The 21,559-nt window shown below is 46.1% G+C and overlaps 2 protein-coding genes, 1 long non-coding RNA gene and 1 pseudogene across 5 annotated transcripts; 2 read left to right on the forward strand and 2 right to left on the reverse strand.

The window, feature by feature from the left end:
* LOC110430842 lies at window positions 164–3,157 on the forward strand. Of its 2 annotated transcripts, XR_002448233.1 has the most exons (3): window positions 164–2,366; window positions 2,442–2,550; window positions 2,671–3,157. It is a non-coding gene; the product is annotated as an uncharacterized LOC110430842 (long non-coding RNA). The 2 variants fall into 2 exon arrangements; XR_002448232.1 differs by having other exon boundaries at window positions 165–2,366; window positions 2,442–3,138.
* On the reverse strand, window positions 3,043–5,729 carry LOC8069381 (basic leucine zipper 9). Of its 2 annotated transcripts, none has more exons than XM_002438753.2 (6): window positions 5,387–5,729; window positions 5,148–5,229; window positions 4,410–4,545; window positions 4,235–4,310; window positions 4,015–4,140; window positions 3,043–3,911 (listed from the first exon to the last, which is right to left on the reverse strand). In XM_002438753.2, the coding sequence occupies exons 1-6, from the start codon at window positions 5,552–5,554 to the stop codon at window positions 3,636–3,638; spliced, it is 864 nt and encodes a 287-aa protein (XP_002438798.1). In that variant the 5' UTR covers window positions 5,555–5,729; the 3' UTR covers window positions 3,043–3,635. The 2 variants fall into 2 exon arrangements, with proteins under 2 accessions (XP_002438798.1, XP_021304599.1); XM_021448924.1 differs by having other exon boundaries at window positions 4,410–4,590; window positions 5,387–5,697.
* Window positions 7,448–13,189, reverse strand: LOC8069382 (pollen receptor-like kinase 4). Its single transcript, XM_002438754.2, has 4 exons — window positions 12,337–13,189; window positions 9,069–9,325; window positions 8,605–8,998; window positions 7,448–8,504 (listed from the first exon to the last, which is right to left on the reverse strand). The coding sequence occupies exons 1-4, from the start codon at window positions 12,950–12,952 to the stop codon at window positions 7,837–7,839; spliced, it is 1,935 nt and encodes a 644-aa protein (XP_002438799.1). The 5' UTR covers window positions 12,953–13,189; the 3' UTR covers window positions 7,448–7,836.
* On the forward strand, window positions 15,504–18,224 carry LOC110431186 (annotated as a pseudogene).

Genomic DNA, 21,559 nt, shown 5'->3' on the forward strand with positions numbered 1-21,559 from the left:
ATTTTAGTACCCTCCAACAACAGCTTATTTATTTGGTTATATCTAAATATAGTCATATTCTACTTTGAATTTTTGTAAGGCAAAAATAAAAAACCAAAATAATTCTCTAGAATGCAAAGATATAAAAAGTCTGTTAAAGAACCAAAATATATTAAAAAAAATTCTACGCAAATATCTCTTCAGATAATGATTCTGACAGTAAGCTTTATAAAGACTTGAATATGTTTTATTACAGTGAAGCAAGCATATAAAACCATTGTAATCCACGGTCCATGATCTCTGGGCCAGCTTATCCCCTCACAGCCCGGCTACAGTCGCAGGCCGCAGCTTTTACATACCGGCCCAGGTTAGCGTTTGTCACTCCCCACTTCGCTGAACCAGAGGAAGCAGATGCAGAACCGTCTGCTTCAGCATTCTCCTCCTCCATGCTTGCGCGCGGCGGCGTAGCTAGTCCAGGGCCAGAGGAAAGCTCCGCAGCAAGCGCGTAGCAGCAGGGAGGGAGAGCGCGCCGCGCCTGTCCGCTGCTTGAGCGGGTGCCACGAGGGGAAGAGGTATGGTGCTCCTTGCTTCTTAGGCCCCAACTCAAATTTGTTGGTTGTACTGCACGAACTTGCTGTTGCAGGAACAGCCATCAATCCCGGTATCCCTGCATCTGAAATTCTGATTCCAGTTGCTGCAATTGATCGAAATACAATGGAAGTTCTGGGAGCAGCCTGCTGCTGGTGCGGGTCTGTTGACGGTTAAGCTTGTCCATATATAACTTGTTTTGTGCACTTTGTGAGTTTGTGACTGGGTTCAGATTTCCAGTACACTTATTTGTCGAAGCAAGGCTAGTTTTAGGAAAGGTTAGCGCCTTATCAGCTAGCATAGTGCTGCTAACTCCATGGTGTTGATAAAGCTCAAGAGTCAAGACCTAGTAGGAACAAGAAAACTGAAGATGAAATGTGATGCCGGTCAAAGAGCATGTAAACTGGAAATGACTAATACGTTGAATCTGCTCTAGATGGCTATGTATGAGCCAACGCTAGTACATCACATTCAGAGTAAAATAAGAACATCGTGTATAATCCGTCCCATCCATACAATGATACATCACATCATACATGCATAATGGTATGTGTGCATTACCTTGCAGCCTAACGTAAACCATGTATGTTAAACCCTGCAACAGCCTCACGTGAGAGAAAAAGAACAAGGCGTAGCCAAGGACAACTTGCCGGAGAACAGGCAGGCTTGTAACAGGGTGCATATGCTGCCTTGTAACATATGCATGCACATATCCGGCAAGTCATCCTTGGCTGCATTCTGCTCTCTTTCTCATTTCACGTAGGGCCATTGACAGTCACAACAAGCACTAAACTAAACATCTCTAGGGTGTGCACCACAAGAAAGCCAATGTATGTATGGCTTGCTGAGGCTTAGTGATCTATATGAGCCTGCTACTTGATACATGTGAGGCTCAGTGATCTATATGAAACGATGCTTGTGTTCTGTATGACTTGCTGAGAGGCTTCTATCTTGCTATATATAGACTTCCAAAAGTATTTGATGGAGATCTGATTTCCTCTTTTGTCATGAACTTTGTCAAAATAGATGCCTTTTTATATTTTATTGAGATGTTAGGTCTGATATGGCTAGATATTTTGACAATTTACACAGATCAGTGAAGTTTACTTGTTAATGCACAACAGCACTAGATACCTATATCATCATGCTATAGGTATGCACAACAGCACTAGTTAATTTCACTTCAATTTTCTCCAGGTGGTTATTTCTGTAGGTTTTGAAGTTATTTCTTGTAATCATATCTGAAGGTACAGGAAAGGTTAAGAGGAATTTAGGACTAATTGAGTTGAGTTTTTATTATGCCTAAAGTTAATAGTGATTTGTAATTACATGAAACGCAAAAGCATTTGCAATAATGTAAAAAAATAATTTTAAATAGTTTATAAATACTACTAGTAGGGAGTAGGAAGCCAGTACAAGCAAATAATAGTAAATTTTAACAATATATCAGAAACGTCTACCTGTCTACCTCTTATCACATTTTCAAACCGAAAGAATAGGCAGCACTATAGTAAGATTTTCTTGACCGAAAGCTGTATACTAAGATTTGATGCTCCCCTCCTTCCAATGCGTGTCGTGTCCTGATTTGTCAATAGTTTGTGGTAGTTATCCCTATTTTTTCTGTCACTGATTTATGATTCATGATTGGGTATTTATGTCACCAAGCGATTGGTTGAGTGGCTATGAGAGTTTATATCCTTTTCCCTTTCCAAATTTTGAATTAAAATCTGTCTCCTGGAGAGAACATTCCTTCATCCCTGGATCCACCATCCATGATGTGGTGGGGGAAATCATTACAGGTAGCCTTTGACTTGCTCTTTAAATTTTGGTGCTGACCATTGATGTTATTTTGATTTTACCAAATTTGCATGTAGGTATGACTTTAGAGGATATAATATGATATGCAAGATGCCTTTGACCTAATTCAGACAAGAGAAGGCATAGCATTGCCATGAATCATTACAGGTTGTCAAATAATGGAAGGTATGGTACTTGCAAGATGCCCCATTAGATTGTAATTGGACCACATGACCAGAACAAATTCTGTGTCCTAGAATGGCAATTTGACACGTCTGAGCAATGCCATACCTTTTTTCTTTCAAGGAGAGGGACAGGGAGGGAGAAAGAGAATAATATTATCATGTCCTTTTGCTGGGGAAAAAGGTGCTGTGGCTGGTGGCCCTTGGTTTCTGAAGAGGCAATTAACTTTCCTTTTGAGAATTTTATTCGGTCAACCCTTTTTGTATGGTTCCTGTCATTCTCATTTTTCTATTACCCTCATGAGTTTTTAGGTCTTAGGAAGTGTTCTGAATTACATTCTTGAAGTACACTAAATACAGGGAAATGATGATCTGTCTACAAATGTTCCTGTTCTATGAAACATCATAACATACGAAATCCTCATTTTTCAGTTTTCCAGATGCCTGGAACTTTTATGAGATGTATGTAGAAGTGACAATGCCTGAAGGTTTAGAATCACAGAAGAATCTCACTAGTTATGCATTTTACCATCATGATGTACATGTACAGTTGTAGTCCCAGCAAAAAGTAGTGAATACATGCTTCAATCTACTAGAGGTAGTGCTGCAAACCTACTACATGACTTGTACTGGATTGAACATTCCTATGTATTAATAATGGTTTTGAAACAAAATGTATCGCCCTTTGTTGTAAACATAACTGTCTCACCTGACCTGGAAAGGGACCTAAGTATCATTCCTTCTTCACACATTTATTCAGGACGATTGATTTTACTTCTAAAGTTTGCATTTGCAGCTTTGTACTGTACAAAGACAGTTCATTTTCTACTTGAAACTATACAGGTGCCTTGTTTGACATTACCCTATCTGCCAAGGCAGCTGCCAGTAAATGGTACTTTCCCACTGGAGACGTACTACACACATAGTTACATCAAAAGAGTGATGCATCCTATAAAGCTTCTATGGAAATATGGTTCAAGGGAATTTGTGCCAGAAGCTCTGCTCAAGCCACCAGTTATTTGAGTTGATGAACTACTGTTGTTGTTTTTTGGGTGAAGCAAGCTTTGAACCTGATCAATGGCTTGAAGCTCAAGGCCAAATGTCTGCCGCGCAACTGGTCACCTCGTTGGACTTTCGATTATCCAGATTCTCTAGGCTTGCAGTGCTTTGTACTGGTGAGTTTTGTACTTGTGGAGCTGTGGTTGGACCTCTGAACGCATCACTCCCAAGTAAATCCAAACCTGTGGTTGTGAGCATATTCAAAGCTTGGCACATCTTTCTTGAGTTCAGATATGGTGCCAGGCCAAGATCGCCTAGGCCACAGGATATAGCACTTCTCGCTACCATATCCTCTGCCATCTTTACCTGCAAATTCAAATGGATTGGTTAGACTGTTAGAAAGAGTTGCAACTTTTGTGATCATTCAGTGGGCTGTGGCAGCTGTTTCTGTGAGAAGCGAACTGCTCACCTTGACTCTTAATGCTTCTACATCGGACTTGAGGATTCTGTTGTCTGTGACTGCAGTACTGAACTGCTGGTTGGCTTCTGAAAGTCGCTGGAACAGAGTTGCATTTTCACCTTTAAGTCGTTCAACCTGATTATGAGGGAACATATCAGTGTGCATCCCATAAACTCACAGCATGCATCCTTGGTTGGAAGTCATTCCTGGCCAAGTGGTTATGGTATACCTGTGACTCAAGTTCTGACAATTGTGCCTGCTTTCTCCGCCTAGACCGTCGCGCAGACTCCCTGTTGGACACCATCCTGAAATTTACAAGAACAATGCATCCACAACATAAGCTCTCTGTTCAGACATTTGTTGGAAACTTGCATGATTTCGCCGCAGGCTTGATCTATTCGTACCTTCTTATTCGCTTTGTTTCTACAGATTTGTTGCCTCGCTCATATGGAACTCCCTCTACCTCGTAGAGTGATTCGCTGTCGGAGTCTGACTCGCTTTCAAGAGCATGATTCGCTGAGGTGGTTGCCTCGAGGCTGGCTGTGACCAGGACAACGCGACAGGTGAGCAATCCTTGCCATGAGCCTAATTGGATGTTTTTTAGAATTCTGCATAATTCGGATGTGACCATACTCTAAATCGATTCAACTAGCTGTTAACATACATTCAAATAGGCCTTTTAGCAGGCAAGAATTTCCCTAGAATTTTGGACAGATGAAAACACTGAGTCCTTGTTTAGTTGGTGAAAAAATTTGGGTTTGACAACTATAGCACTTTTGTTTGTATTTGACAATTATTATCTAATCATGAACTAACTAGGCTCAAAAGATTCGTCTCGCAAATTACAGGCAAACTATGCAATTAGTTATTTTTTATCTATATTTAATGCTCCATGCATGCGTTCAAAGATTCGATGTGACGGGAAATCATGAAAAATTTTGGCAATTTTTTGGGAACTAAACAAGGCTCCCACAGGATTCATGTGCAAACTGTAATAAATGGTTGATGGTTGTGGTTCACATATCCAATCAACAGTTATTCACAATTAGTCTACCATTTGTACAGAGATCACATCATCTGATGATGGTATAGTTGAATTCCAGTTTGTATAGATTGCAGGAGCAGGGCTGTATGTTCCTTACCGGAGATGGACGCTGTCCGCGACATGACTGGGTTCGGCGTGCGGACGCTCCCATACCACCAACTGCTGTCATCCATGGTGTTCTGCTCGTGCACAAACATATCTTTCGTTAACGATGAAACCACAGGCAAGCGCAGCGAACTCTACCTATCTTCTTTGTAAGCAGCAGAGATGCATTTCCAGTTGCAACAGCTGCTGCAACCGCAATCAATCACATTGCTCGTGGCTGGCAGTGCTCACCGATTCGGCGAAACCGACGCCGGGCGAGAACACCACGGCGCTCCCTCCGGGCTCGCCTGGTCCGCCGCACCCGTGATTGCTACGCCCGGCGGCGGCGGCGCGGGCGTCGTCGTCGCCGCTCTCCCTGATGAACGCCTCCAGCTCCAGCTCCGACGCGCACTTCTTCATCCCTCCCTGCCTGCCTGCCTGCCTGCCGGGCGTGCCGCGACAGTTGACGCCGACCGCACCTGCGCCTCCCGTCCCGTCCCCGTCCCGGCGTGGTGGTGTCGCTCGCCGGCGTGCCGTGCCGTGCGGTGCCGATGGTTTTTGAAGGAGCGGGTGGAGGCGCGGACAGAAATCCGGTGGTACGTGGAAAGGTTAGTTGGGTGTGCTGGGGGGGGATAAACCGCCTCGTCAAATGGATGGTGACGCCGGATGACTCGGATCCGCGTCGGCCTTGGCGAGGCAACGACGCCGATGCCCTGGGGCACGCGCGCGCAGCCGTGGTCACCGACAGGCGGGTCCCGCTTCCGGTGGGCCGTGGCTGTCACGGTACGTGGGGTCGGGTTGGACGAGGTGGCGACCCCGACCAGCGCGTATCTCGCGATGAAAGCGAGCGAGGGAGGGAGGCAGGCACGGGGCTCGGGATCCGTCCGCCTCGTGGGCCGTGTGGATGGGGCGGGGCGGGCCCCGCGGCCAGGGCGCCGCGTCCGCGCGGCCACACGATGCGCGCGGGCCTGGTGTGGTGAGTGGGCGATGATGTGGCGCGGGATGACCCGGGGCGGGGGGGCAAGCGACGGAGACGCACTCGTGGAGCTGCGTCGGACGGGACAGCGGCTGCCGCCTGCCGGGCTTTTCGAAGCGATCCTGCGCCAGCGGCGTGACTGGGTGCGTGAGGAATTGGGGGGGTTCGGTGGTCGGCAACGAGGTAAAAAGATCCTGGTGAACTTGTTGTGATCTTCTGGTAGTCCGGCTCCGGCTCTGCTTTTCCGAAAGGCGGTGGTGGCTGGATTGTTTTCGTTATCCCGGGAGGGTGATCGGATCAGATCAGGGTTTACCGACCTACTACTTGATGGGCGATGTATGTTCAGTGGCAGTCAAGCCGTGGCCATTAGCAACAAGAAAAGCACGGGTGACACGCCATATAGGACGGGAGGTCGGTCGGTTGGTTGGTTGGTTGCGTATCGATATCGTGCAAAATTCGAATGCTTCCGGTAGTACGTACAGTAGTAGTTAGGATACTTCCATATGCTAAAAAAAAGGGTACAGATAGAGTCGTGTGTTTGCGTATATAGTTGACCCCCGGGGGATGTAGGATCTCGTTTGTCGACGGAAATTGGAAGAGACTTGTAGCTGTAAGCAATCTATAAGGAAAATATATTCTCAGTTTCGTGTCCAAAGAAATGTTGTACGGTATTACTTTATATGCAGTGTTACGTCTTCAGATATTGTGTTATCGGGTTTCCACATTTTGTTCGGTATATGCGCCACGCGCAGCCAAGCTGGGCCGTGGGCTCTGCTCACCGCTCGGCCGAGCTGGTCGCCGGCCTCCTGTGTCCTCGGCGAAATGTTCGACGGGTTGGGCCAGGATGGGCTTAAGTAGAAACCTTCAAGGCTTCAACTAGATTCAGAGGGGCCTCTCAAAATGCAAATGCTGCAGCAGCAGCCAGCAGGCCAGCAGCGGAGCACTCGGGAATTCCGTGTCACGCGCACGATTTCTGACTGACCAGCAAAACTGGAAATCTAAACTTCCAGGTTATATAACCATTTTTATACGGTACAGATTCAGTGTCAAGATTCTTATTCATGGAGGGGGTGTCGTGCACATTCCGCCGGACAGGAGCACCGACAGTGAGACCATGAGAGAAAATCAAAGGTAGAACACCGACAGCTAGAGTGTGGTTTTCTTCCATAGCCTAAACGTTTGGCTGTTTGGCTTTTGTTTGGCCATGTTGCCCTTCCTTTGTTGGCACTTAAACTCTGAACTTGAACTGCATTACTGTTAGCTTTATGGCAATAAAGCTGGGGAAACCTTTTCTTAAAAAAAACACCGACAGTTTTATCGAACTGCAAAGTGGCACATTGTCACAAGAGCCAGCTGCTTTATTCATGGAAAACAATTTTTTTTCTTGTTCTGCTAGCACTTTTTCCATACCACCTGCAACAACAATGCTTATACGGAGTATATAATAATAACACAAATAAAAACCAAAGGGCCTTATTCTCCTATACCACGGCAATAACTCCCCTTTTTGTTCAACAAAATTTAACACTCAATTTACACACGCTGGAAATGGTCCGACAAGCTTGCACTTGCACACCCCGACGATCTATCTCCGGCCGTCACGCACGTGTCAACGACGCCGGCCTCGCCTCTCACAAACGTTGTATGCCACCGACCACCATGGTACTTGGCCATCGTCACATGACACGCACACAGCGTTTGCACCGAAACCACACTGTGTTTGCCTCTATTCGGAGTGCGACGGCGGCTCGCCTGACCGCGCCGGCGGCGGCTCTCCGTCGCTCAGGAACGACGAGGCGGTGCTGCTGTCGTCGCCGGCGTCGCGCTCCCGGAGCTCCTCGATGCGCGCGAGCGCCTCCTCGAGGCCCCAGCGGCGGCTCACGTCGGGCTCGCAGCAGCCGAGCCCGACCTGGAGCAGCTTCACCATCTGGCCCTCGCCGCTCCGCGTCCCGCGCATGTCGTTGTCGAACACCTCGCCGGTCCACTCCTCCCGCACCACGGAGTTGACCCACCCGGCGAGGTCGGTGCCGGCGCGGCCCTGCCGGAGGTAGTTGGCGGGGAACTTGCCCGTCAGCACCTCCAGGATGAGGATGCCCAGGCTCCACACGTCGCTCTTCCGGCCGGGCCGCCCGCCCTGCGCCGCCGCGCACTCGGGGGACTTGTACGCCACCATCACCTGCGCCGCGTGCTGCGGCGTCACCAGGGGCGCCAGCGCGTAGTCGCTCAGCAGCGGCTCGCAGGTGGCGTCCAGCAGGACGTTGGAGGACTTGAGGTGCCCGTGCGGCACCATCAGCATCGGCAGCTCCTCGTACAGGTGCGCCAGCCCGCGCGCCACGCCCTTGATGATCTTCAGACGCTTCGGCCAGTCCAGCGGCGGCAGGCTCGACCTCGCCCCTGCAAATCCCATGGCATTTGCATTGCTTGCACATCATCAGGCATCAGTCAGCAGGCACAGGCACTCAGGCCGCCGCGACAATTAATTCAATTTGCTTACCGCCATGGAGCGCGTGAGCCAGGCTGCCGTTCACCATGTAGTCCGTGACGAGCAGCTTCTCGTCTTTCTTGTAGAGGTAGGCGATGACGGGGAGGAGGTTGGGGTGGACGAGCTGCCCCAGCCGGCGCATGTGCTCCGAGAAGTCCTCGCGCCCGGCGCCGTTCATGTCCTTGAACCGCTTCACCACCAGGGACGGGCCGTCCACCAGGGTCGCCTTGTACGACGCGCCGAAGTTGCCGCTGCCCAGCACCTCGGCGGAGGAGCGGAGCAGGTCCTCCAGGTCGAACCGTGCCCGCCCCTCCTGGATGAACACCAGCTTCCCGTGGTCCTCGCGCCGACCGCCGCGCTTCCCGGACGCCGGCGTCACCACGCCGCCGTGCTGATCCATGCCACCCTGCGGTCACGAACGAATGTTACTTGCATCGAGAGCTGGCAGGTGCACGCGCTGCCGGCCGTGTGGATACCTTCTCGATCTTGACGGCCGGAGCAGAGGTGACCTTGGCGGCGTCGGGGCTACCGCCTAGTGTTTCGGTGCCTCCGCAATAGCGTGTCTCGTTGCGGCGGGCCTGGACCGCCGCGATGACGCCGGCAACGGCCAGGACCGCGCCAATCGTGACCACAACGATGGCGATGGTGATCAATATATTCATGCTCCCGGATGACGACTTGGAAGGGGAAGGGCATGGAGTGTCGACCATGTCGCCACAGACAAGTTTGTTCCCTGAAGATTTCAATGACAAGGCTTTTGATCAGAGGGCATGTGAGGCGAGGAACCAAGATGAACACATTAAGAATTTACTACATGCTATAAGCTCAATTGCTCATCTCTCGTTGTAAAATGAAATGGATTTTTTTTCAGTAGTGTTTCAGTGTGCGATGCAAGCATCAACAGATTCGCATGCTAATAAAAGTTATATGAGTTGATTCACATTACATGTATCTGCTATTAGGAATTGATTTTGTAGCAGTTGATGATACTCTCCCTCCGTCTAGGAAAAAACAAAGTCTAAAATTCGAAGGAGGAACTACTGTCATGTTTGTTGGAGCATATAAGAATGGTAGAGTACGTAGTACTACCTCATTCCTGGAATATAAGCCATCTTACAAATTCTAGAACATATTATGTGGTAAACCAAATGGCCATGTGATGTGACCCATCCTGGTTACCATGTTTGGGTTGGTAATACAAATTAATGGTAGATATGCATATAAATGTTACCTTTTTAAAACTGAGTTCGAGGGTTAGTTCATTTAGACTCCCTTATAATTTGAAAGGAATTTTGAATGCTTGGATATTTCAGGACAAAGGGAGTAGAAAACACAAGAATGCCAACTGTGTGTTGGGAGGGGGAGGGGAGAGAAGCGGTTTTGTGTTTTTTTTAAATATAGTGGAACCCATATAAAAATAATCCATAATACCCAAACTACCCACCTACAATGCTTACATTAGCATTCTTTTTGGAACATAACTTGGACCATAGAATTGCATTTATTTTTTGGAATAGAGGGAATATATTGTAGGAGTAGTTGATAATCAAAATATGTTTCTAAACACTTCTCCCAACACTAACAATATACGTTATGATAGGAAATGTAGTTACTAGCAGTGAATATTACAAGCATTACGTACCACAACTATTCCATTTTTCCCCTCAATTGTGTTGCGTTACATTCCATATACATTTTTAATTTTTTGCATAGTATAATCTAAACTTGTGATAACTGAACTACCGCTGATAGAATTACAATGTCTATGTTTTTCTAAGAAAATTATCAGCAAATTATGTTTATAACCACATAAATGATTTAACTATTTGGAGCTCTTTTTGTATTATCACACCAAAGGTAAGACTAGACTAGGAATGAGTTGCACTATGTGATTGTCAAGGGTGAGTTCAAGACATATATGATTAGGCCTAGCATGAATCCGGTTTCTTGAAGGAACGTTTCAAAGGAGAAAACAATTTTGACTCTACTATGAATTTAGGGTTTTTAGGCTTTTGGTCTCTAAGATGTATAGTTTGAAAAAATGTTTCTAACTATGACTCCGGATCCTGGAACAGTTTGCTATTAGTTCTTCTGTTTCTAGAGCAAATTAGTTTGGAGAATCCTATCAAACACAAGCTTAATGTCTTTGGCCGGGGTATTTTTATTCAACCAACAACTGATTTATGGTCCATCGACCATTGATAAAATGACTCGCCTCGCTACATAACCCTAACAATCCTTCACATCCTCGTCTAACTCTAGAATTATGTAGAGTGTCAAACATAATGCTTCTTATGTTCACAGATCGCCTATCATTACTTTCACCAAGGTGCAATCGAGCCCCCATTCTCAATAATCCAACATCTCATCATCAGCTCAAGTTGCTTTCGCCACGGCGTCCTTCTTGCCACCCGCGATCTTTTCTTATCTCTAGACGCTCCTTGCCATCTGATCCGTTGCCAAGATTAACCCTAATTCAGTAGGTTGTTGTTGTGATGCCTCCACCTCTAGTGGCAAAGACGTACATTGTCCGGTGACCCAAGGCAACGGGATTTTTCAGGATCGTTGCCAAAGTGCAACTGGATTTTTTATTTGTGTCAAAGAGAGACACTATATGTCTATAAGTAAATATTTTTTGCATAAAGAATCATCTAAGAGCAAGTTTAATAATACAGTCCACTTGCTGGCTGTAAGGTAACTTACAGCCTTCTTGCAGCTCACCCATACAATAGTTAGCTATTCACTATTAATACATGGCCCACTTATCTCTCTCACAAAGTTTCTTGGTTTTTGTGTCTAACCTGGCTGTAAGCTTACAGCCTGCTTCTCCTCTCTCTCCTCCCTTCTCTTCTCCACATCAGCATTTAGCCAGCTTACAGCCCACCATAATACTTGCTCTAAGCTCTTAGAAGTTTCTGGCTCCGCCCCTTTCCACCCCATGCTCGGGTAGCATCACTTGAACACTAAACACTCATTATTGTGCAAAAGAAAAACATCAAAATCACCTTCCCATAACATCGAGTGTTCCAATGTTCGACTTATATTATTATAGTTAGAGCATCTCCAACCGTTTTGCAAATAAGCTTTGCATTCATGTATTTGCAAAAAAAAGTCTTAAAAACACTTATCCAACGGTTTGGCATTTAGATTTTGCAATTTTGTTAACTTGGCAAAAAGAGATGAAGAATTGGCATATATGCCAAACCTGTTCACACTTGGCATTGGAAAAATGGCGCGAAGTGATTAATGCCAAACCATTGGAGATTGTCTCTTTTCACCTTTGCCATATTTTTTTGAGACTTGGCAAACTCTCTCATTTGCCAAACTAATTATGCAAAACGGTTGGTGATGCTCTAAGGATTCCCATTCTTAAAACATCTTACATTAATTCTATAAAATTTTAAGCTATGGTTGATTCTATGCAGAGTCAGGTTCGATTTAACCGATACCTTTGGCCATGTTCGATCTTTGACTTAGTTAGACGCAAAGCAATATTATACTCATCTTTGGATGAAACACCATGACCTTAGAAACAAGTTTGTTTTTCTCAAACTTTTTTTGGAGGCCATGATAAATCTAAGTAAAATAAATCCAAAATAGTTTCCATATTACATACAACTAAATAACTAAATAAATCCTACAGCAGTAACCAAACAAGAAACAAAGAAAACGTAACCAAGCATGCATCAAAGAGAAAACTCCATGTCAACGACAGGAAAAAGCCATGACGCGAACTCAACTCACCTTGGATCTTGAGATTGGCGCCTAACTTCTGGAGCCCTTCCGGGATAGGCCCGGAGAAGTTGTTGTTGGAGAGGTCGACGGACAGGAGATGGCCGGACGAGGCGATGGAGCTCGGTATCGGCCCGGAGAAGGCGTTCCCGGAGAGGTTGAGCTTCTGAAGCCCCCTCAGCGCCGCGAACGCGCCGTCGGGGATCTCCCCGGCGAGCCTGTTCTGGAACAGGAAGAGGAACCTGAGCGCGGGGAGCGCGGACACGTCCGGGAACGCGCCCGTGAGGCTGTTGTTGCCGAGGCTGAGCGAGCGCAGCGCCTGGAGCGGCGCGAGCAGACCGAGGTCCGGCGCCGCGCCCTGCAGCTGGAGGCCCTCCAGCTTCAGGACCAGCACTCTGCCATTGACGCAGTGCTTCACCCCAGGCCACTGCGTCGCGTTGCCGACGCAGGGCGCGGGCGCGCCCCCGGTCGCCCACTGGTTCAGCTCCCTCGGCGGTCCGCCGTCCGGCCCCCGCAGCGCCGCCCTGAACTCGTTCAGCACGTCCGCCTCCGACTTGTTCTGAGCCGCCACGGGGACGGTGCACGCCGCGACCACGAGCGCCGCGGCTAGCAGGAGCCGCCCGGCCATGGACACGGGAGGCGGAGACGGATGCGTGCGTGCGGCGCACTAGCGCTGGCGGCGGCGACGTGCTCAAGGAGTGGAGCGGGTGCGCATGGCGCAGGGAGGCGGGCGGACCGCGGACACGGCTCCCGCGCCGGCCTCGTGGCGAGCTAAGAATAGGGCCGCGGGGGCTGCGTTACCGAGGCGGGCGCGTTTGGGAGTCGCCGCTGTGACCGCAACGTCTTCCTTGTTGCCGTCGTTGGCTCGCGCAGGCTGCCAGCTGACCTCATGATTAGACCACTGCATCAGTAACAAACAGATTACTACAGTATTGGAAGCTTCTGATTTCTTCATCAGTTGGTTCGCGTGCCAGTGCCAGCGGACGAACTTGAAACCCAAGCTCAACTTTTCTTCTCGTTTTTCTATTGAGCCGAGCCCTAAATTTTCACTGTCATTTACAGTGTGGAAATGGGGCACATTTTTTTTACAAGCGGTTTGGAACCAGCTCACGGAAATATTAGTACTTTTCGTTCAAGCAGCTGTTGTGCCCCCGTAGCACTGCGAACCGAGAGGTGAAACCGACGTGCTCCGGAAGAGAAATGTAAGCATATAGTTAAATAAGTTGCTGTACTCTAGGTGTCTGAATTTTTAAGATTTTTTGGACAGTAGTTTTACACAACCAAATAGTACACAATTAAAAAAATAACTTACAAGAGATAATTTATATTTTTTTTCCTACAGCGAAACAGTGGTGTGAAATTGCCGCACGAGCTGTACAGACAACTTCTGTGTGACACGTTCAGGTTCAGTCGGTCCTTGCAGTGCTATAAAGAGTCGTTCTGGCCTTTGGAGACGTTTCACTCCTGTGTGTCCGTGCATTCGCACTCGTTTTTCAACCGATGCACACACTCACCGTAACCGAACGCTAAGGTAAACGAGAACCGTACAGCAGCACCTGCAGGCTGCACCCACCCGAGCAACTCCAACCCACCTCCTAAACAAGTCTCTATTCTAAATCTAAGGAATTGATTAAAAAAATCAACTCCAATCCACCTACTACTTGGGCTCTTATTTTCCATGTCTTTCTAAATTATAGTTTCAACCCCTCACATCTAGAACCCCCTATCCTACTTGTTTAGGAGGTGGGTTGGAGTTGGGTCTTAATTTGAGTTTCTACTTTTTTCATCATAGCATGTAAATAAAAATTTAAAAGCTTAATTTAGAGACTTGGGTCGAAGTTGCTCTTGGAGTATTTTTTTAGTGTCCTGACGTGATGATGGAATAAAAACGAGACGCACGACGGCTCGATCGGTGGCCTCACGTTTCAGGATTTCAGATAAGCTAGGCTTCCAGCTTCGTGCGCCCGAGTCGCGGCCACGATCTCGGCGCGACGCGAGCGAGAGCTTGCGTGCCTGCCATCCGCCAAGTCGTTATCTGCAATTATTCTGCGCTATTCTGCACATCCGCGTTAATTAACAAAAAAATGCACGATGAGAACGAGGGGTGTGTCCTTATATGTTATGCGATGTATGTATGGGAGCTGAAGCAGATGTTTTTGCCGGGATATGCCGCGAGTAGAATGCTTTGTTCCCTCGCTACTATCACGACTAGCTATGCGTGTTCCGGCGACATATTCCTGATCGAGGCTGGCCTTGTTTAGTTTTCTGGGTGAAAATTTTTAATACTATAACACTTTTATTTATATTTAACAAATATTGTCTAACTATGGACTAACTAGGTTTAAAAGATTCGTCTTACAAATTACAGTTAAATTATGTAATTAATTATTTTTTAATCTATATTTAATGCTCTATATATATATGTGCTGTAAGAATCGATGGGATAGGAGATTTTGAAAAGTTTTTGGATTTTATGTTCATCTAGACAAGGCCTAAGTTCTCCGCAAGGATATGCGGGGTTTCGATCACGGTGTGCTGACGTTCTGCTAGCCAATAATAATCATACGCATTTTGTTGGAAATATCTCTAGGCTCGGCTCAATTCTGATTCAATCAAACATATTTCTAGAGAGATTTTATGGTGCTTAAAAAAACATCGAGTCTTTCATTCAGTGAGCATCTCTAAGAGATTAACTAAAAATATTGATTTAGCTACTCTCTAAAATAGATTTGATAAAAAAAATATTAGAATACTCTAATAGACTCTACAAAACTAAAAAGTTCAATGGCCCTATCTAAAAGTAGAAAGCGAATGAGGTGGAATGAGAGAGCTACTAAATTTAGAGAGTCATTTATAAAGTCTATTCGAAATTTTTTTCTTTAATAATAACTAATTCATCATTAAAAAATGATTTGGCTAATCTCTTCAAGATGTTTTAAGATCTAATAGTTGAAAAATAAAAGGGAACAGTCAAAAGGCATTTAAATTATGGACCGAAAACTAAACTATTTGTTTTTATTGATAACTAGATTATCAGGAGAATCCCACTAAACACTTTAATTTGATTATTTTTTATTATTTTTTTAGCTACCGCTAATTCAAAACTTTGAACTAGCACAACTATGAATTTAAGAAATTTTTCATGGAACGATGATTATAAGCGAAAACAAACAGGAAAGGCACTGATGATTGCACGGTTGTTCACTGATGAATTTGTCATCCAAGTTCACACCGAACGGCCCCCTTTTTTTTTTTGACAGGGCAGAAACACCGTTTTCCCAATCATACATAACCAGGTACCAATAAAGACGTCCATACATGTTAAAACAAGATGCGAGAGCCATGATGCTTAAGGGACACGAAATGCGAAGATATGATCAAGGGGAAAATCTAATTATAGCATTTGAGGATATCTGGTCCGAAATTTGTGTCCATATCAGGTCTTTCTGCTCTTCATTTTGTGGATATGCCATTGATGAAGGACGAATGCGGACTTTCCACAGAGGCGACTTTTACGAAGTGCTACAAAAGTCCTAAATTCACTACTGCTTTCAGAACTTGTCTTATAAGGCTCTTGAGTTTCTCTTCTACTTGGAAACCTTCTACTTCTATCCTAAGCTTGCTCAAATTGTAATGCTTGAAATCATGTGCTTCCCAACTTAAGTGATCACTTTCTATTTTAAAAATTTTCTTGCTGCATCTGCAATTCCTCCCTGGACATATGGTCTTCATTTGCATTACACACATGGTCCCACACCTGTATGTTAATTTCCTTCAAGAGGGGCGTAGCTTCTAAGATAAACATTGTCCAAGAGAGGTCACACTTTTCATGAATGAAACGTAATCTAAGCATTTGAAGATTACGCAAAAGAGGAGCTAACGGCTTTGTTGCTTCAGGTTGGATCCAAATCTTTCGACTTTGAAAATTCAAGTCCAGATTTACTATGATCACATTACGAAGGAATTCACTTAGCCTAATATTTTTGTGGTAAACAGAACTCATAGAAGTAAGGATTAGCACCGAAAGCTTTGGAACATAGACGAAGGTCAATGGATATGTATCATGTGAAGGGCGCCAAGATTGACATGTCAAATGAGTAAGCCTTTGGAAGCCGATTGAGCTCAATCCTATCACATGCACAATAGATATAATACTCATGAGAAAGTTACGGGTGCTCTATTTGTAAGACAGATCCAATCCCGACATCGTACCTTTTAGGAGCAGCGGGTGGTGGCGGCGCCGGCTGTCAGGAGCTGCTGCAGGGCGCGCCGGGCGATGGCCCCCTGCTAGACGCGGGCGGCAACCAGGGCCAACGCGCAGGCGACGAATCGCTGAGAGGTGGCCGACGGCAACGGCCCTTGTAGGCGAGCGAAGCCGAGCCTCGGCCAGCGCCGAGCGCTCGCGTCTTAACCGTGTTTCCCACAAAGCGGTCGGGTTGCGTCGACATGGCCTTCGTGTTAGGGAGCCTTTTACCTGTGTGCCATTACAAAAGATTAAACAAACCAGGATGCCACCGCTGTGCCCAACTTCATCTTCGACTATTCCCGTGTGCCATTCTGTCCATTTTGAAGTATAACGGCAGTTAAGTGGTCTGGCATTTGACTTGAATGCCCCTGGGTCAAATGGTCTCAACAACAAAATCTTCTTGTCCCCAGTGCCACACACTGCCAATTTTGACACAAAAAATCGGGCCTGGCGCAGGTCGGTCACTTCCACTCACCCCGCAGTTTGGCCAGAAGACCAGTCCTGGCAGCAGCCTCGCCGAGAGGATGCAGGCAAGAGCTGGATTCAAGGTGCCGAAGCTCAACATGCCTTTCAGCACAGCAGCTGGAGCTGATAATTCAGTACCAGGAGCTAGATTCTGCTAGAGCTAGATAATTTATAAGTTCAATAAAATAATTCTCGCTGACAACTAAACACTACTTTAGTCGTCCTTCAGTTCAAACTAAACAGATAAGAAAATCAGCCCGCTTTTTTGTTTCAAAAATGTGAATGAACCATTTTTACTTTCCTTGTTCGTGATCCAATACTTGTTTGATTTCACTTCGTTACGAGTTAATTCATATTTGCTCCACCAGGAACAAAATACGCAGGTTTCTGTCAAGACTAAAACTAAGACTCAGCTAGTACAAGAAGCTAATTTGCTGGGCCAACTGAACCAGGAGAATCACAATGTGCAGACTAATATGAACATCGGCGGTCCTCATGACTTCAAGCTTAGCCGTCTTGCATCTGGCACCGGTGCCTGCAACGAACACGTATCACCCCCGGATTACGGCCAGACAGCTGAGGAAGGTGGCAATGCGAGGAAAGACTACCCGCCGGCAATGGCCGCCGCTACAGCGCCAGCGGAGGACGGGTACAGCTGGAGGAAGTACGGGTAGAAGCAGGTGAAGCACAGCGAGTACCCACGGTGAAGAAGAAGGTGGAGCGCTCGCACGAGGGACACATCACGGAGATCATCTACAAGGGCGCGCACAACCACCCGAAGCCCACGCCGAGCCGCCGGCCAGGCGTTCAGGTCCAGCCCGTGCACCCGTTTGGCGACGCCGGCGGTGCGCAGCAGGCGGACGCCGCGGCCGACAACAACCTGGGGTCACAACAGGCAAACGCAGCAGCGGAAGCCAACCACCAGCCGTGGCGTGCGGGCGTTCAGGATGGCATGGACGCCGCGGCGTCGTCGCCCTCGGTTCCCGGTGAGCTCTGTGACTCGTCGGCGTCGATGCAGCAGGTCGAGTACGCACCGCCGACAGACCAGACTCCGCGAGGACGCGGCAGCGCCGACCACGACGTGGCCGTCGCAGATGCGGAGGCGGCCCGGAAGCATCGGGAAGAGGCTGAGCGCGGCCTCGAACGCGGGCTGGAGGACCGCGTGGGGTTCGATGGACTGGAAGGATAAGAAGGACATTTTCGGATCCACGTGTCAGACTTTTAAACGTCACAAAACCAACGGAACGGAGACGGAATGGCACACGGGTATAGTCGAAGATGAAGTTAGGCACAGCGGTGCGAAACAACTTTTTAGTGGCATCCTGGTTTGGTCAATCTTTTATATTGGCATACAGGTAAAAAGCTCCGTGTTAGGCCTCGTTTAGGCCCTTGTTTAGTTTCCAGAAAATTTTGTAAAATTTTTCAGATTTCCCGTCACATCAAATCTTTAGACGCATGCATGGAGTATTAAATATAGACGAAAGTAAAAACTAATTGCACAGTTTGGTCGAAAATGACGAGACGAATCTTTTAAGCCTAGTTAGTTTATGATTGGACAATATTTGTCAAATGCAAACGAAAGTGCTACTATTCCTATTTTGCAAAAAAAATTTTGGAACTAAACAAGGCTAGTTGGTATAAGAATTTTGGTTCAGGCTATTATAGTATTTTCGTTTATATTTGATGATTATTATTTAATTAAACTAACTAGATTTAAAAAAAATCATCTTGTAAATTATAAATAAATTATATAATTAGTTATTTTTTATTTATACTTAATACTCTATATATGCGCGAAAATCTTGAAATTTTTGCAACTAAACGAGGCCTTATTAGGCCTTGTTTAGTTCACCCCAAAACCAAAACCTTTTTCAAGATTTTCCGTCACATCGAATCTTGCAACACATGCATGGATCATTAAATATAGATGAAAATAAAAACTAATTACACAGTTTATCTGTAAATCGTAAAACAAATCTTTCAAAATTATGTTTTTTTACACGCATATTTAGTTTCAAATAAGTTGTTTCCAATGGTACTTGAAGTTTATGTGTGTATACAAAAGCTTTTCCATAAAAGCACAAAGAATACATATGCAAGTTGTGAAGAAGCGACCGAGGCCGAGGCTAGAAGTTTTAGCTCACCTCGGATAGAGCATCAGTTTATCCAATGTTAAAGCATCTCTAAGGGTTTTGCATTTGGAATTTGCATTCTTGTAATTTGTCAAAAATTGTAAAAGGAGGTACCAATGGTTTTGCATTTGAAGTTTATATTTTGGGCAACTTGGCAAATGAGAGAGCAAATTTAGCATATATATGCCAAGCCACGTACGGCTTGGCAAAAGACCGATCGCGAAGGAAAGTCGCGCGGGAAGACGATCGCGAGTGCGCGCGAAGAAAAAAATCGTTGCCAGGTCCACTTTGGCTAATTGCCAACTCAATATGCAAAACCCTTGGAGATGACCTATTTTTTGACTTTGCTTTTAATTTTGGGAGTTTACAAACAACAACAAATGCCAACTCAATTATGTAAAACCTTTGGAGATGCTCTTACGTACGGCAATCATCATAAGGCCAGTCTCAGTGGAGAGTTTCATAGCGTTATTTCCAAGGTTGCCATGTCATGCGAAATAAAATGAAACTTGGATGAAACACTCACTCTTAATGGAGAGTTTCATTCCATGGTTTCATAGGCATTTAATTTTAAGACTCATAGAGAGTTGGTAATTGTGTCAAGAGAGTTTCGTCTAGATGAAACTCATTTCTTATCTCTCTTCTTAAATACACTGTCATGTCATCCAAAATGCCTATGTAACAGCCTATTTAATGTGAATGAAACTCAGATGAAACTCCCACTGAAACTGGCCTAGATTCCACAAAACACTACGTGGCCGTGGAATGGCACCTTATAATTTAAAATCTCTTTTACCTAGTACAATAATATGCATTGCTCGTATCGTATTTGAGAGAAATTTTTTTGTAAAGAAACTCAACACTGACCAAATGATCGCCACATACACTACTATATTATTTTTAACCGAGGTGGGCAAAAAGGCTTTACCGAGACAATTGTTCCAACCGCCTTGGATCAAAGGTTTAATGTGACATCTTTCGAGGCGATTTGCTGCCCGCCTTGGTAAATCAAATAAAAAATAGAAAAAAAGATAAAAAATTGTGGATAAGCCCACCGAGCCCATCCATAGGGCATCGTCGTCGTTGCTTGCCTAAGGAGGAGCACCGACTACCTTGTCCGTTGTAGGACCATTTTCAGCCGGATCCGCCTCTCCGTCGTTGGATCCGTTGCCGAGAAGCGCGTCGGTCCTCAATTTGTCGCCTGAGGGCGGCCCCGCCATGGATTTGATCACCCTCCGTCGGATCCAGTCGCCCTCCATCGGATCCAGCTAGGGGAAAGAAGGAGCAGACCGGATCCACCGCCAGAGAGGTGGATATGGTCGAATCCATCGTCGGGGATGAGGATAGGATCAGATCTGCCACTGAGGAGGAAGAGGGGACCGGCTCTCGTTGGACTCCACTGGATGTCGCCGCCTGCTCCTTGTGCCATGACGACCCTGCGCCACACACCATCGTCTATCCACGGCGTCGCATCGCCGCTACTAAGTCACCACGGCCCCTGCACCGCCGAGCCACCACAACCCCGCGCCACTACCCACTGCCTGCCACCATGGAGAGAGAGAGAGGGATGGTTGAGAGAGGAGGGAGGCAGTAGGGGATAGGGGAGGCAAGCTGTCCAGTGTGGGAGGAGCAAGGAGAGAGGAGGCGGCAGTAGATGGAGCCGATGTGGGACTAGGGGATTATAAAAGCCTAAGTCATGGATTTATACTTATCACGTTTATCGGGCCTCATCTGGGCCTCGACCATATTAACCGAAATAGGCCATTTTAAGAGGCCCGCCTCCGAAAATGTCCTAATTTTCCTAGGCGGGCTGATTATAAAAACTACCTCAGTTAATTGATTTTAGAAGACGGTTACTGTATAATTGCCTCGATAAATTGATTTTGCGACACAGTTGACTATAACCGCCTCGATTAATATAAAATGACCACATCAATTAATCACAGGCAGGTTGAAAGGTCTGCCCGCCTTAGAGACTATTTTTAAAATGCCTCGTAAAATATTTTACGTAGTAGTGATAGGCACATACAAAGACCAAAAGGCCAAAATCGCTACTATATGGCCCGGCACGAGGTGGCATATCAAGATCTACAAGCTTGGCCAATAGGAGAATTGTCACAATCAAGTTGGGCCCAAGAGGACATCAGGTCAAATTTTTTTTGGGGGGACATGTCAGGTCAGATGGCACCCAAAATTTTTTAATTCATCCCATCGAATCTTTGGATATATACATAAAACATTAAATGTAGATAAACAAATAAACTAATTACACAGTTTAGTTGAAAATCGTGAGACGAATCTTTTAAGACTAGTTAGTCCATGATTAGTCTTAAGTGCTACAGTAACCTACATGTGCTAATAACAGATTAATTATATTTAATAGATTTGTCTT

The sequence above is a fragment of the Sorghum bicolor genome, chromosome 10 (assembly GCF_000003195.3).
Source record: "Sorghum bicolor cultivar BTx623 chromosome 10, Sorghum_bicolor_NCBIv3, whole genome shotgun sequence".
In the NCBI taxonomy this organism is placed as follows: domain Eukaryota; kingdom Viridiplantae; phylum Streptophyta; class Magnoliopsida; order Poales; family Poaceae; genus Sorghum; species Sorghum bicolor.

Coding starts and splice junctions, on each gene's coding strand:
- LOC8069381 (XM_021448924.1), bottom strand. CDS start 5,554: ATGAAGAAGTGCGCGTCGGAGCTGGAGCTGGAGGCGTTCATCAGGGAG. Junction 4,141..4,234: donor TGTCAGAACTTGAGTCACAG/GTATACCATAAC, acceptor CCTCATAATCAG/GTTGAACGACTTAAAGGTGA. Junction 3,912..4,014: donor TAGAAGCATTAAGAGTCAAG/GTGAGCAGTTCG, acceptor TTGAATTTGCAG/GTAAAGATGGCAGAGGATAT.
- LOC8069382 (XM_002438754.2), bottom strand. CDS start 12,952: ATGGCCGGGCGGCTCCTGCTAGCCGCGGCGCTCGTGGTCGCGGCGTGC. Junction 9,326..12,336: donor CGCCAATCTCAAGATCCAAG/GTGAGTTGAGTT, acceptor TGAAATCTTCAG/GGAACAAACTTGTCTGTGGC. Junction 8,505..8,604: donor GGCTCACGCGCTCCATGGCG/GTAAGCAAATTG, acceptor TGGGATTTGCAG/GGGCGAGGTCGAGCCTGCCG.